A 16,985-nucleotide genomic window follows, 5' to 3' on the forward strand; every position below is an offset into this window, starting at 1 on the left:
GCCAGAGTAGAGCACTCCAAAAGGAGCTAGAGCACAACAGAGTCGCTACAAGACTCTAGAACCCAGAAGGTGTACAGAACACCACCAGGACAGCCAAGACCAAAGGAAAACATCGAGGACCAAGTCGTCCGAAGAAGAGGCTAGAGCAAACACGAGGCCACGCAGTATGCCCCTAAATGTCTCCATAAACTCCTTAGAGTACGTAACCAGAGGAAACCATCTAAGGAAAAGAATGCAAAGCATCCGAACCCCGGTAGAAAAACCCCTAAGCAAAGCTTGGAGGAGACAACACAGCCTATCATCCCCGATAGGGAAAAGAATAACTTGCAAAAACAGGAAAAGGCCACAGGCCCTCCCAGAAGACAGCTAAAGCACTAGGATAACGGACAAGTCTGGAAGTCCCTAAAGAAGAGAACCACAAAGGAACAAGTCCAAAAAGCCCCTAAAAGGCAACACCGCCAAGAACCGGCGGCAAGGAGGTCCTAAATCCTCCAAACCTTCACCCAAGCGGGAAGGAACACTCCAAGTCCTGACTGACATCAGAAACAACTGTGTCGCAGCAGAGCTTGCTCAGCAGAACTTGTAAATTAAAAAAAAGAACAACAATATTGTGAAACATTCTGCGTCTTAACCGGATCAGCCAGGGAGAACATGCGCCATGAGTATGAAATAGGGCCGGATAGATCTGAACCCAAGCAGGACTAGCCTGCAACCAAGGGCCCAAGGCCACATATATTCACCCCCAGAGGGAGAATAAACGGTAGAGAAACATAGGACCAAACACATCCTCTAGAACAGACTTCCGTAGAAGTAAACAGTGCGATTAAAAGGTCGTGAGTATCTATTCCAGAAAAGAAAATTCCCAAAGGAAAAATAAAACAAACATGAGCTGTAATCAATAAACAATCATCCTAACCGGATTGAATAAAGAAGGCAACCCGTAGGTAATCGCCCAATAAGAACGGACGCACCCGCAGGAATAGCCCAACAGGGACCCTGTTCTTCCAAGCTCAGAACTGGAAAAAGATACTCAACAAATAAGCCTACAAGAGGAATACTTTATCCCCTTATATCTAATTCTGAAAGCTATGCGAAGAAGAAGACTGAGAATTCTCAGATCCATTAAGGATGGGATCTTCTAATGATGCCAAAGCGTGCCTCAATAGAACAGGAAGGCGCGCCAGTCTATACCGAAAAGCACAGCATACCCCCCGCCGGAGCAAAAGACGACTTTGGCCCGAAGGTTGACCCCCTGAAGCCTCAGGGACAGTCGTTCCCCAGAGAGCTGAACAGGCCATCCCATGCCTGAGGAACCCAGGATAACGGAACAAGAACAATATCTGAAGCAACTTTCTGGAAGTTGCAGATTCGCCAGCATCAAAATTATGAACATGCAACATTGTGCCGAAACCCCTGGTGGGAACAAGCCACCTTCCAGAGAAGTCTGGGTTACCTGCATGCTTAGTAAGAGATGGTGGAAGGGAACTCGCCACTCGGAGGACAGAAGCCCCGATCCCGAGGAATTGAGCACTCTATTACGGCATTCAGAACATAACTGATAGGCTTGTATCATCCGGGGCAATACGCATTCTGCGCAAGGAGTAGAATCTGAAACAGAGACGTCCGTTTCCACAATATCAGACTCCTCCATAACTAGGATATTGAATACAAAAGATATCTAAACGGCACCTGACACCCACAATGGCTGGGGCCCTTACCACCTCCTATGAACCAGACACCAGCAGACCATTATTTCTCCGTCACAACACGGTCAGAAATGCGGAAATGGAGCCCAAAAACGTGACCACGCCCGGTCACCAGGTGAACCGTATAGTCCAAAAAAAGCGTGCCTGACCGTAAGGTTGCATCACTTTCCAAAAGCCGTTATGTCCTGGGACGAAAGGCAAAGAATGACTGGGGGATGAGGGAAGTGGGCCAGGTTCTGAATTCCCAAAAGTAATGAATGCAGCTGTGGACTCTTTCCATTTTTGAAGAAAAACTTTGCATCCCAGCAGGAGAATCAGATACTGGTTTGTTATCTACTGGGGAGTTGTGACATTAGCATCAATGTGCTAATCTTGACAGACCAAGTGTGAGGAAGGCTGATTATACTGAAAATGCCGACATCTAAAAAATAAATGTGCAGTATCTTCCTGGAGGCCCCAAACTATCTTTTTCTAGTCATTATTATTATCGGTTATTTGTAGAGCGCCAACAGATTCTGCAGCGCTAGTCATCCTGGAAACCTGAATATACCATGCTCCAGGCTAAAGTAAAAAAAAAAAAAAATCAAAATAACCAATCAATAAATAAATATATACAATCAACAGATAAAATTCCTACCGGAGATTCACGTCCCCCGAGATTCTTCACAAATCTGTCCGTCCTCTGTTTCAGGTCTGCCAGGATAGGATGTGACCGTAGAATCTGATGAATTTCCTGCCCCTCAGTTAACTTTTTCTCTATGATACTAAACCCATCCAAAAGCTGGTACAGAGTAAGGGCAATTTGGGAGCCTGAAAACTGCAGAAGACATAAAAGAATAATACAACATCAAATAAGAATTTGCAAGTAAATATAATAAATAATATACAATGTCCAAGCAATATTTATATGTAAGAGAAATGCAAAATTGCTTTTTAATAGGGACAGTGGTTTTAAAATATAGTGAAGTATTAAACTGCTGAGTTAGATCATCGCTAACATCTTAGAAGGATGAACAGAGGATGGACCATTTGAAACAAATTTGCTCATGCGCCCTACCAGGCATGGTCTTCTTGGCAAATGCAAGTAATCCTTGACAAATTATTCAAGGACAGAACTAGGCCCATCCCCTAATAGACAACTGTTAGTCCTTACGGGAAGAAAAAACTTTTTTTAAGACTGTATTTTTATCTTTACCTTTGTCAAAAGAACAAGCGATATACTAGGAAATAGTGGAAAGCAGTACATGGAATGAGGCATCATGGGACAATAACCCTCTCTTAAGTTGGCATCCAGAAAAACTCTTCTTGTGTTTGTAGGCTCTTGAGGGGAACCTATCAGCATTTTTAAACTGTCCTCGGCAATCTGGAAAAAATATATATTACATGTATTTCAATTATACATTGTAGAGTGTAATTTTTAATGTTTGCTGTTAACAAATATTATGATGAGGATCTACCTGAATTTCAGCATCGGTGAAGCTTGATGCAGGAGAGTCATCAATCCAGCTTCCTCCACCTATAAGTGTCAAAATATTAGTTATTTATCTTATAACTCATGATGGTACAACAAATCTTAGGTATGGTTCAGGGGTTAGGTCTTTCTGCTTCAGGTACATTTCTGGAAGAATTCCTAAAATCTAAACAACCCAATCATGGTGGAATGTTGTCAGGAGCACCACAATTACATACTCACACTAAGTTACATACATGAGAATTCTGTGTGTAAACTGAGAATGTGTGTATGTGTATAAGCTCCTACTTAATATCCCATAACCCTAAACTCTAATCCAGGTATTTCCAAATCAAACAGCAAAAATCAAAATTACATAATTAAAATCATGTTTATTATAATGTTTATTCCATCAGGCATATTAAAATACCAACCCATCCAAATATCTTATACACACACATACAGTATATATATATATATATATATATATATATATATAAACACACACATACATTTGTATGAGCAGTTGTTCGTTCCTGGTAGAGCGCTTCCCTCTGTATGCATTTGTATTATGACCCTGGGAAGGTTTCCCTAAGGGTTATAGGGGAAATCTGACGTGGACTCCTTGCCCAGTGTGCTTAGATGAATATGGCTGCACCTCACTGAGAAGGCCCATAGGAGGCCAAAACAATCGTCTGGGGTTGTCACGTTCCTTGTTCAGAGGAGAATTGCTTGTTATTTTGGGGCTGGACTGACCATGTCGGCGGGATCAGACTGATATACTTCAGGAAAGTTTTTCTCTGTGAAAAAATTAAATATAAAATATATGTTGTATACTTAGAAATTACCAAAAGTTGATTAAATCAAATTCCGAGTTTAGACCTTCTGGAACCCTAGTTCTCAACTGGAAGATCCAGAAAGCCTCCCTCTCACCCAGTTTACGGGTTCTGTCTTCCCCTCTGTTCTGTACTGGGACTCTCTCGATGATGGTCCATGTAAAGAACCTTGGGTCTTTTTGATGTATGACCGAAACGTGATTAATTAGGGGTGTTGTAAGTACGCCTGCTTTTATATCTACTAAGTGCTCCTTTATTCTGACTCTTGCCTCCCTGGTCATTAAACCCACGTACTGGAGGGCACAGTGTGTACACGATATTAAATACACCACAAAATTCGACCGACAATTTAAGCAAAGGCTCTTCTGAAAGGTTTCTCCAGTGACTAGGGACCCAAATGTGTCCCCTACAGTCACTCTTTCACAGGCCTTGCAAGAAAGGTAATTGCATCTAAAGGTACCATTTAGTCTCAACCAGGCAGAGCCACTCGTTTCCTCTTGTTTCAATTTGGTTGAAACTATTATGTTGCCTATCGTTCTATTCCTTTTATACGTAAACCGTATACCTATCAATTACTGTTTCCTTTAAGGCATCATCAGCTAATAGAAGTTGATAGTTATTCCGAATTATCTGGCATACCTGATTGTATTGCCGTGAATAATCTGTTGTAAATTGAATTCTGTTGTTATCAGTTGTTTGTTCCTGCCACTTCCTACCTCTGTTTCTATTTTTATTATTACTTTTGTCTCTGGTATGTTCAAGAAATTCCTCCCTACTGATTCTGGTGACAATATTTATTTCCTTAGTTACAATCGACCTTTGGTAGCCTCTTTCTAGTAGCGTGTTAATTCATCTGCTTGTTTCTCATAGTGTAGTGACTGGAACAGTTCATCTTAAGGCGGATGAACTGCCCTCTCGCTACGCCTCTGAAAACTCTCCTTGGGTGGCAACTTGATGCATGTAGGAGAGAATTTCCTGATATGGGTTTACGATAGGTTTCTGTGGTGATCTTCTGACCTACGTGACCCTTCAGTGTGATATCTAGGAAATTTACTGTGTGTTCTTGTACATCTGAAGTAAAACTGATCCCTACAGTGTTTTGATTCAATTCCTCTATAAAGACCTTGAGATCTTCCCTTGATCCCTTCCAGATGAAAAGGAGATGATCGATAAAGCGTTTGTACCACACTATCTCCTGTCTGTAGGGGTTTCGTTCCCCAAAGACGTGGGAGAGCTCCCACCAACCCATGAAAAGGTTGGCATAGGAGGGGGCAAACTTTGCCCCCATTGCCGTCCCACGTCTCTGGTGAAAGAACTCCCCCTCAAACAAGAAATAGTTGTGGGTCAGGAGAAAGCTGGTCACCCTCAGAATGTATTTTATATACTCCTGATTACCTGAGTATCTCCTAGAGAGAAAGAATTCTAAAGCCTCAAGTCCCTTTTCATGAGGTATTGTTGAATAAAGAGATCCGACATCTACTGTAAGCCAGTAAAAATTATTTTGCCAGGTCACTTCAGAGAGTAAGTTTAGGACATGTTTTGTATCAGCCAGAAAGCTCCAAAGGGTGCTCACCATTGCCTGCAAGATACCATCCAACCATTCCAAAAGATGCTCTGTAAGTGAGCCAATTCCACTAACAATTGGCCTCCCTTGGACATTTTCGATAGACTTGTGTACTTTCAGTAGGTGGTTAAACACTGGTATAACTGGATTTTGCACAAGTAAATACATTTTTGTTTCCTGGTAAATATAACCTAACTCCACCCCATCGTCCACAATGGAGACCAATTGACGCTGGAACGACCGGGTTGGATCCTGTTGTAACGTTTTATAATCTGATTCCGTTCTCAATTGTCTGAAAGCTTCTTGCACGAAATTTTGCCTGTCTTGAACCACAATGGCTCCGCCCTTGTCCGCTGATCTTATAACAAGATTCTTGTTGTTTCTTAAACTTTCCAAGGCTTTCTTCTGTTTTCGTGTAATGTTAGATTCCTGTCCCCTTTGTGTAATGTAATGAAGCTTAACTAAGTCACTTTCTACCCGTTTCTGGAATTTCTCCAAAAGGGGGCCCCTGCTTTGTATGGGATAGAACGAGGATTTGCTTTTTAATTTTGGAGTATTCATACTCCTGCATTCCTCCTGTTCTGCCTCCCCTTGGAGAGACTCAAGAACCCTGACATCACAGAGTTCTTGGAAATCCATCACTGTACTGAAATTTCCATTTGCATATATACTATCAACGGAACCTGAACTCTCATTTATTTCATAGTGTTCTCCTACTTCAATCTTGAAGTGCTTTCTCAAGGTCAAATTGCGTATCATTTTGTTAACGTCCAAAAGAGTCTTAAATAAATTGAAATCCGCATTTGGTACAAAAGTTAAACCTAAACTGAGAACCTCTAATTCAAATGTATTCAACACATAGCACGACAGATTAATGACATTCAGTCCCTGTAGTTTCCCCTCATTCGTCCTCTCCTTTGGGGGTATCTTCTTTGCTCTCTCGGTTGCTGATAATGCTCTGGATTTCCTCTTCCCACCCCCCTTCTGATGCTCTTGGGGGTACCTGAAATACCTGCTCAATTTGAGATCTTTCCGTTTCTCCTAGGTGTTCTTGACTTGCACCTGGTTGTACAGGTTCCTCTCTATAATGTGAAGTGGTTGGAGCAGAATTTGGCCCCTTGTACTTCAGGATTGGGGGTAGTCGATTGGGCCCTTCTTTCGGTCTTACCGAGGATTCTTGTGCTGCCTGATCTTCCCCTCCTGAGGAAGAACCTTCGTCCCAAGATTCTCCTTCGCTCTCCTGAAAATTTACTAGTCTGTCTCGATTGTTCTTTGATCTATTGCCTCTCCTCCATCTATTAAAATGGGGAACTTGTTTGTTTTGTTCTTTTCTAAGGGCAAAACGATCTCTCCTGTTCCAGACGTAGACTCTGTTCAAATTATAATCTTGTAGATCCCTTAGATACTTTGTACGTTTAGCTTCAAGTAACACAGCTTTGGCTTCTGCCAACACTTTTTGTAAAGTGGCATCAAATTTTAAGAAGCTTGGTTCCTCACTTCTCTTATTGAGCTCCTCAGGGTGTTTTTTCCCCAAAACCTTTTTGCTCCATTGACTTCTATGGCAGAATAGGTTATCGCGCATGCGATATTGCAAGTTCGGCTTTTCATGCTCATCTGGTTAGCACGCTAGCGAAAACAGCTTACTTTCAACTTGTAACACGAGTGCAACCCGACGTGCACAAAAAGCTTACTTCTAGCATAGTTAACGCTCGACGGGGGCATTAAATACCGCTCCACTTGCAATCTGACCCTTATTGTTTCCTAGGTTACACTGTTTCCTTGGTTACCTAACACTAACAACTGTCAGATTACTGTATGGTTCAGAAGGAGTTTGAATACAGAACTTTGCCTTTTTTTCAGAAAGTACAATTTTTAAATAGCGAATATATTTGGTCCATAAATGTTATCACCCATAACACTATGGCAAGCGGCATTGCTCTGCTCCCAGGCTGTACAAATATTCCTACAAGCTCTAAAAATCTATTCTGATGTCTGAAAAATTATGCAGAGGATTCTTGGATAAATTGCAATACAAGTTAAAGATATTTCATATTCTTTAGTAATCTATATATGTCAAAGAATCAAAACATTTAGTCAGACATCATTGCACATAAAGCACCTTAAATGGTAATTATAGTGGAAAAAATGCTTTCATTTGTTACAGCATGTCATTTTATCACTATCAACTTTGCAAATCTGTGGGTTTACCATCACAAAGGGGTTAAAAACATAGGTAAAGTGCTGCAAAGAAATGCTGGTCCATAGCAGAAACTGCCAATGTGTCAATCAGCAGCGCTAGCTGCACAGCTGGGTCATGTGACTAGCGCTGGTGACTTACTCAGCGGCACTTTACCCCCTTTGCAGGGGTTAAACACATAGATTTGCAGGGTCTATAGTGATAACAATAAATGCTCTAACAAAGGGGAGGATTTTTTCACTATAATGGCCCTTTAATGCAAATACATCTTTTCATGATATGGTTACCTACTGCTTCCCCCTGCGCTATATGTACGTGTATATTACTTACCTAAACTGCTATTATTGGGAGAGGGATCAGGTGTGTAATATTCCTCAGAGGGAGCATTGTCTTCTAACTCCTGCAAAGATAAAAGCTATAATTACTGTATATGCCAAACATAGCCTTGAAGTTGGAGACATTTTCTGACACTGGGTTGACTGTTCTTTTTTTCCACAATAAAATGTATGATGTCCTTCTTTAGTGGATGTGCCGTTTGCTTGTATGCATACACACTGCTAAATCTGGGTGATAGTCTGGCCTCCATGAGCAGACATTTTATGCACGCCCATAGCATACCCAATCCAGCGTACACACATAATGTAAACCGCATTGTACTGCGTACAGTATTGATATTCACGTTTATAACTAGCAGAATGACAGTCCTAAGCAGGAAACATGAAAAAGCTAAATTAAAAAGGACGTTAAACACTTTGAGATGGTAATATAAAATGATAAATTGTGCATTATATATATATATATATATATACACACTGTGTATATATATATATATATATATATATATATATACACACACACACACACATATATACATACACACACACATATATATATATATATATATATATATATATATATATATATATATATATAAATAAATGCATATACACACATACATAAACATATATATATATATATATATATATACATACATACACACACACACACCTTATTGTGTAGTAATTTTTAATATTCACTATTTTAAACTATAACAAAAGTAGGTCCTTTTAATACAATTATTAAAAAACTAATTATGACTTACCAGATAATTTTCTTTCCTTCGATACAGGGAGAGTCCACAGTTGCATTAATTACATGTGGGAATACAGAACCTGGCCACCAGGAGGAGGCAAAGACACCCCAGCCAAAGGCTTAAATACCTCCCCCACTTCCTCCAGTCATTCTGCCGAGGGAACAAGGAACAGTACGAGAAATATCAGGGTGAAAAAGGTGCCAGAAGAAACAAAATTTAAATTTAGGGCCGCCACCGGAGAACACGGGCGGGAGCTGTGGACTCTCCCTGTATCGAAGGAAAGAAAATTATCTGTTAAATCATAATTTGTGTTTTCCTTCTAAATACAGGGAGAGTCCACAGCTGCATTCATTACTTGTGGGAAAATTATACCCAGCTACAGAGGACACCGAATGCTAACGGGAGGGACAAACAAGAGGCGGCCCAATCCGAGGGCACCAGAGCCTGCAAAAAAAACAACTCCCGAAGGCTTCCATAGAAGCAAAACTTAAAGAAAAGAATGTAAGGATGTTAGGAGGACCAAGTAGCTGTCCAATAATCAGAACCATAGGAACTCATGTCAGAGACCCCCAAGATGTCACCGCACTCGAACTGAGTCATAGACCTCGGAGGAGGCACGTATCTCGCTGTCTCCTAAAGCCAGCTAAACACACACCTCCACCAACAAGGAGGAAGTTATCAGCTTCCAAACCTTGCACTCCCCAGACCTAAAGGAAAAAAACAGAACATTTTGATAAAGTCTGACAGAAATTTCAAGGTAAGATTACTCAAAAAAGAGGAGAACCTCATTCCATTTGGACAATGGATAGTCCTATTATAAGGGAGAACCCAAGAAGGAAAACATACTGTAATAGTTGCAACACCTGAACTATAACACGTGCAAACACCACAACATATGAAATAAACCCTGGAATAAGATTCAAAAACCACCTTCAGTACAGGTACAAAGGAAAACCGATGTTGCTCCTGAAGGACAAATCCAACTCCAAAAGAGCAGGAAATAGACCTGTCAACCCTTGTCGAAGGCAGTGCCCTAACAAAATAACTTAACACTTGGAAGATTAAAGATTTCTGAACCAAGTACCAACAGATAGGAAAACTACCTGTGAAAGCATACCAGAGAAAAGAACCATAACTGGGTCTATCTGCAAACTTCCGCTTGCCAGGCAGTTAGGCCAACTCAGATTATCTTGGCAGGCAGCCCCTTGAACAAGAACTAGTTAGACAAACCCTTCATCAGCTCATTTTAGAGGGGGAAGAAGATATTCTAGAAACCAAAAGAAAGACCAGACAAGCTAGTTCCGCCCGACACCAGAAGGGAGACCTCCGCGCCTAGATAGGAGATGAGGAACCAGAACAAACTGAAGGGAAGGTCGATAAAAATAGCTTGCGAGCCCACATTCAAGGTGCAAGTAACTGCAGCAGGTTTCAAACTGCAAACCTTCTGCTTGCTAGGCAACTAAGCTAACCATCAGGCTACTACAGCTGAAACCTTCCAGAAAGGAAAACCTTCTCTCGACTAGGTCCCAGCAAACCCTCGCAAATTGCCCTGGAAGGCATAAGAGATCTTAACCACAAGGGAACTCTCAGATAGCGAAGCCTCTAACCATGCAGACGCACTCCCAAGTGCATAAAAAAAAAGGAAACAGTCCCATCAGACGCCCACTTACAGAGAGAAATCGGATCATCCTCAAAAAAAAGTGTGACATGGCCGAAAATAAGAAGGTTACAAAAAGACCTCTTCAGAATTTAAGAAACCTGACACCGCAGGATTCAAAAATTCCAAGCCTACAGCTTGCTAAACCAGAAAACCAATCTTTGAGGCCACGAATGCCAGTGGACCTCAGATGAGAACTCGATCAGCTTTCCTCAGATCTACAGTCGATAAACTCTGGATAGACAGAGCAAAACGGACAATCGTAAGCAACATCCACTCCGAAAGAACACGGTCAGAGAATGAAGTGCCACTAAAGCTGTGGTGGGCCAAATCAAGACCTACACAGGAGGGACTCACTAAGTGACAAATAATTCACTCACCAAGAAATCCCGACTGGTATGAAGCTAGCAAACCAGACCTCAGAGCAAAATGCCCGACTGGAAAGAGAAAACCCCCAAGGTAATTGGAAGGACAATTCTCGGCTCCACTCTCACCAGGCTGACGGGGAAGAGACCAAGACAAAACTGCCCCAGTGTACTAGGATAAAAATCCCCCAACATCGGGAGATCAGGACCGAACACTGGAGAACGCATCCCCAACTGGTACCCAAAGGAAAAGACTGCTCAGAAAGAAACAAGAACCCCAGTGCTATGTCAAAGATGCGGCCAGGGCTGAAACCATCACTTCCCCCACCGTGCCAATGAAGGCCTGAAGGTGAATTGGAAGGCAGAAAATGATGAAGTATTCTAACTACGCAAGTTCAAAGGCCAAGAGCCTTCCTGTATGAAAAGACCAAGCTGTATCCAATGGAGTCAGCCTGGTGCCAATACCAGAACTCCAGTCTAGGTCCACCTCTAAGGGTGGAATCAGCAGGAAGCAATCCCAAAAAAGTCTACTAGTAGACACTGGAAAAACCAGAACCGGCAAGACTCAGGAGCCACCACAACACCTAGAAACAGGCTACTGTCACATTAAACCTCAGATCCAAAGAAAACTTAGCATCCAATGAGGTTCCAGAAGAAAAAACGGTCCCTAGAACCCGGACCTGCTTAAACAAGGAAGAAAGGGTATCCAGCAACAGCCTTCGAGTTGCAAGTCAGAGAGATAACCAGGCTACACTGGACTGCTCTAAGCCAGAAAGATATCTTCAGCCTAAATCCCGGTAGAAAGGACCGTGAATTCCCAATGACCAAAGAGATCCATAAGCTCTGCCTAAAAACATCGGACCCAGAAAGGATGGCAAAAACCCCTCCCCTACTAGATCACATCAACAGTGAAGACACTGTGAAGGGTACTGGGACAAGACACCAAATGTCACCTAGTCCAGAAGACCGGAAGGAAAAAGCTCAACTCCATCCTCCAGGACCCCCGGACCCCTATGATCCAGCATTCCGCGCCCATCCAAAAGAACCTAAGACAGGTCCTGCCTGTTCTCCATTATAGACGGCCCTGTTCTGCCTGGACCAGAAGAGTTCCTTCTCTGAGGTAGAAGGAAAAAACAGACTTGACTATTACCCAAGACAGGTCCTGCCCATCATCCAGGGTAAGGCACCTCTGTCATAAAAAAACATAAAGAAAAGGAAATTCTTAAGTCCCAGCAGTGCTAGGAAACTGAGAATAACAACACGGAAATAAGCTCAGAGGCTTAACTTCAATTCTAGAAATCGAGGGAACATCACCCTGACCAAAAAACTAGAAGCTTCCATTAGAAAACTCCAACAATCTCAAACATCAAAGTCGATAGTACCAAAAATCCCATGGGACGAAACATCCTTCTAAGAAGAGTTTCTATAACAACCCAGAGCTCTAAAAAACAAACAACTACCCAAAACAGAATAGGAAAGCAAAAAAACAAAAAACAGGCAACCACCCTGAAAATGAGAGTGCAAACAAAAAACAGGTCCGGCCTGTAATACGACACAATCCCCTATAGAGCTTGGAACTGGATTCTAAATAAACAATAAACAAAAAAGGTAATAGAAGACAACAAGGAATAGGATCCCCTCCTTCCCACGTCTAGTTAAGATCGTTATCAGATTTAGAGGACTGAGATGCAACTGACGGATTAGTACTAGGTACCTCTAACATCGCTAAAACCTCTCTCAGGAGTAAACGCAGGCATGCCAATCTAAATGTTAAGCCCTCCGCAGTCGGAGGACCCAAGTCAGCAGACTCCGACCCAAGAGGATCTTCCTCTGAAGCCTCAGAGGGGACCGCATCCCCAGAGGACTGATCGAACACCACCACTATTTTACACGAGTGTCCATGGGCAGGAGAACCCAGATTACCCCTTTGTTTATGCGTAGCAGGGATAGGTAACACAGCCAAGGCTGTAGAGATGGCCATGCGGAACTGCGTAGTAACCTCTGGTGTAAACAAACCCCTTACAGGAGAAGGAGGGTCAGAACCCGGGACAACTACATATGTAGGAACAGAATCTAGGGAACACACCTCACTGGACGAAGAATCCTCAGAGGCGGATGGCTCAGTGGGCTCTAACATTTCAGCATTGGATGCTGAGAACACCTTAATACGGCATACAGAACATAATTGAGAGCGCTGGTTTACCCGGGCCTCCTCACAATATACACAGGAATCAAAATCTGTATTGGAGGAATCCTCTATATATCAGAATTCTCCATAGCTTGTCTATATCAATTTATAGAAAAGAATAAATAACTGGCACCTTATACCCCCAATGGCTGGGTAGACAAACTAGAGAAAATGCTCCTCTCCGCAGACACCCGGTCATGAATCGGAAGATGGGAATAAAACATGACCACTTCCAGTCACATGGTTCTCATGCAGGACCTAGCCTCGCTAAGGAAAAAGCGCGGCATCTTCATAAAAAGAAACTGCGCAGCTCCCCAAAGAAAAACCCTGTATGTTCAGTATCAGCCTAGTAGCCCAAACGTTCTTACACATAAGCAGTCAAATCACATAACAATATATGATTAAAAAGTTCCACTGTTCAATAATCTCCCTCAGGAGATATTAACCCTATGATTCCATAAAGATAAAGGAGTCCCACTGAGACCCTGTCTTCTATCGTTAACAAGTGTATAAAGTAATGAAACGATCTTACCGGAATCTATGCCGTGGAACAGTGACACAGTACTTAAAGTTTGACAGATTGTAGCAGCGCCTCTGACATGGACTTGAGTAAAGAAAACAGGCAGCGAAACTCGTCAACACTGATTGCTTTAGGCGCTGTTAATATGAGTCTGGATGGGTTCGCAGAAAGACTCTCCCTGCATCTCCAGACTCTAACCTTCGTCAATGCTCTCACTGAGAGGCTGACATTACTACTTAAAACTCCAGTTCCATCTCAAAGAGTAGTACCTTTTATAAGGAACTGCTCCGAAAACTTCACTTCTCTGCCAACCTCCTGTGACGAAAGGCAAAGAATGACTGGGGGATGGAGGAAGTGGTGGAGGTATTTAAGCCTTTGGCTGGTGAGTCTTTGCCTCCTCCTGGTGGCCAGGTTCTGTATTCCCACAAGTAATGAATGCAGCTGTGGACTCTCCCTGTATTTAGAAGAAAATATTTAAATTTTTTAATTTGGCACAGTGTATAGACAGCATTTATCTCCCTCTCACATAATGCAAAGTTGTGTAAACCAGGAAAGGTTCAATGTAAAGCAGTAGGTAAATGAAATAAAAGTGTTTAGTGTTCACTTTGCTTTTTTCATTTTGTATGGGTAGTTACCAGGACAACTGACCATGGGTGGCCATTAGCTTGATAAAGGGGACAATCTGAAACTGCCACCTATACTGATCTTGTCAATACTGCAGTATGTGCTTTAGAAAAGCTATGCTAATTTAACATTCATTCCAGTCACTACTCGCCACTGTTCAATTTCTACTCGCCAATTATATATAGATATATAATATTTTCTGTTATTTATAAGCTATCCAAAGCACAATGTTTTAATATTATATATATATATATATATAAATATGAGCGTAATTGTTTAACCTGTTTTGTTATACTTTTATTCTAGGTCTCAAATCACTAACTTTTTTAGCGATTTTATGTGATGCGCTCATGAGCAACACATAACTTGCAACTTGTCATATGAACAATGTTTAGCACAGTCGCACTACCATTTGAAAGAATAGGCCACAATAAAGGGAAGTTGACTGCACTTAACATTCTCTGGTTATTCTGTTTTACCATAACACCAGATTGCACACTCCAGCGATATTAATAGCGCACCCTGCAATCTCGGACATTATTTCCAAAGTTTGCTGCCACTTTAACAGGATTAACATGATTAAGGGTAGTTTGTATTTGAACAAATATTTGGCAAATTACAGAAAAGGCAACAGAGGGTTTTTTTACTGTAACAGCACTACTGTATAATGTACTGTTTATTATGGTTACCATTATTGTTATTTAAAAAGTGCTACAAATAGGGCACAATTTATCAAGCCCTTCTCTCCCCTTCGACTGCAGGTTTGCACAAGTGAACCTGTAGTCAGGATTTATCAAGCAGACTGCTGCTTCCCTGCCCTGTTCTCCACCTGTCCGACTGGGCAGATTGACAGCTCCTGCCCGCACGTGATCAGCTGTGTGCAGGCAGGTGTTGCACAAGAGCGCTCGTGTAAAATGGTAAGGAGAAGGCGGGTGGACAGGGGCAAATATGTACGCCCCTCCCGCTCGTGGATGATAAATTGAGCCCATAGTATGCAGCAGATGAACCATAAAGAGCATTTATGCAAAATGTAATTATTCTCCCAGCTAGAAGCAACATGTTGACAATCATTGTGTTTAGATTAAAATTAAATCCAAAAGACAAGTAAAAGGGGTTATTTAGTAATTTACAACACACAAACATAAATGTGCACGCATGATGAACAAAGGGGATACAATCTGACACTTTCTTGCCCTTCGTTATTTAATAGCTATAGTTTACTCCAAAAGTGATCTGAATTATTTGTATAATATTCTATTGTCTAGTATTATAGCACTATAGTGCTTGCAAACTAGATCAGTGTAAAACCACAAATTTCAGTTCATACCTCCAGATTTTGGTCCTGCACTGCAGCAATTTCGGGATACAAATCTTGAACTATCAGAATTAGGGTCAGGAGATCTGCAGGTCTCAACGAACTGGCGTTCCGACTGAAAATGAATTAGATAATAAAAGACAAGTATGATACTGCTGTATTGTAGTTGCAGTAATGCAAAAAGGTACAATATGTGTATATATATATATATATATATATACACACACACACACATATACTATATAAATATATATATATATATATATATATATATATATATACATACACACACACATATACATTATATATATATACACACACACACATATACTATATAAATATATATATATATATATATATATATATACACACACACATATACATTATATATATATACACACACACACACACACACAGTATATATATATATATATATATATATATATATATATATATATATATATATATATATATATATATATATATATATATATATATATATATATATATATATATATATACACATACACACACAAAGTATATACAGTTGTGCTCATAAGTGTACATACCCTGGCATAATTTATGATTTCTTGGCCTTTTTTCAGAGAATATGAATAATAACACAAAAACTTTTTTCATGGTTAGTGTTTGGCTGAAGCCATTTATTATCAATCAACTGTGTTTACTCTTTTTAAATCATAATGACAACAGAAACTACCCAAATGACCCTGATCAAAAGTTTACATAACCCAATTCTTAATACCGTGTATTGCCACCTTTAACATCAATGACAGCTTGAAGTCTTTTGGGGTATTTGTGGATGAGGCTCTTTATCTTCTCAGATGGTAAAGCTGCCCATTCTTCCTGGCAAAAAGCCTCCAGTTCCTGTAAATTCTTGGGCTGTCTTGCATGAACTGCACGTTTGAAATCTCCCCAGAGTGGCTCAATGATATTGAGGTCAGTAGACTGAGATGGCCACTCCAGAACCTTCACTTCATTCTGCTATAGCCAATGACAGGTCGACTTGGCCTTGTGTTTAGGATCATTGTCATGTTGGAATGTCCCAGTACGTCCCATGCGCAGCTTCTGGGCTGATAAATGCAAATTTTCCTCCAGTATTTTTTGTTAACATACTGCATTTATCTTGCCATCAATTCTGACCAAATTTCCTGTGCCTTTGTAGCTCATACATCCCCAAAACATCAGCAATCCACCTCTGTGTTTCACAGTACGAATGGTGTATCTTTCATCATAGGCCTTGTTGACTCCTCTCCAAATGTAGCGTTTATGGTTGTGGCCAAAAAGCTAAATTTTGGTCTCATCACTCCAAATGAATTTGTGCCAGAAGGTTTGAGGCTTGTCTCTGTGCTGTCTGGCGTATTGTAAGTGGGATACTTTGTGGCATTTGCATAGTAATGGGTTTCTTCTGACGACTCGACCATGCAGCCCATTTTTCTTCAAGTGCCTCCT

General features: G+C 41.1%; 1 protein-coding gene across 5 annotated transcripts in view; it reads right to left on the reverse strand.

Annotated features, from left to right (window-relative positions):
* Positions 1-16,985, reverse strand: part of HPS1 (HPS1 biogenesis of lysosomal organelles complex 3 subunit 1) — a 363,492-nt gene that overhangs the window by 97,329 nt on the left and 249,178 nt on the right. For all 5 annotated transcript variants that reach the window (XM_053692561.1, XM_053692560.1, XM_053692559.1 and 2 more), the window contains 5 exons: positions 15,528-15,630; positions 8,084-8,153; positions 3,164-3,222; positions 2,902-3,069; positions 2,344-2,523 (listed from right to left, as the gene is read on the reverse strand). In XM_053692561.1, coding sequence (XP_053548536.1) covers positions 2,344-2,523; positions 2,902-3,069; positions 3,164-3,222; positions 8,084-8,153; positions 15,528-15,630 — 580 coding nt within the window. The remainder of the gene's footprint in view (positions 1-2,343; positions 2,524-2,901; positions 3,070-3,163; positions 3,223-8,083; positions 8,154-15,527; positions 15,631-16,985) is intronic.

Source organism: Bombina bombina, chromosome 9 (assembly GCF_027579735.1).
Source record: "Bombina bombina isolate aBomBom1 chromosome 9, aBomBom1.pri, whole genome shotgun sequence".
In the NCBI taxonomy this organism is placed as follows: Eukaryota; Metazoa; Chordata; class Amphibia; order Anura; family Bombinatoridae; genus Bombina; species Bombina bombina.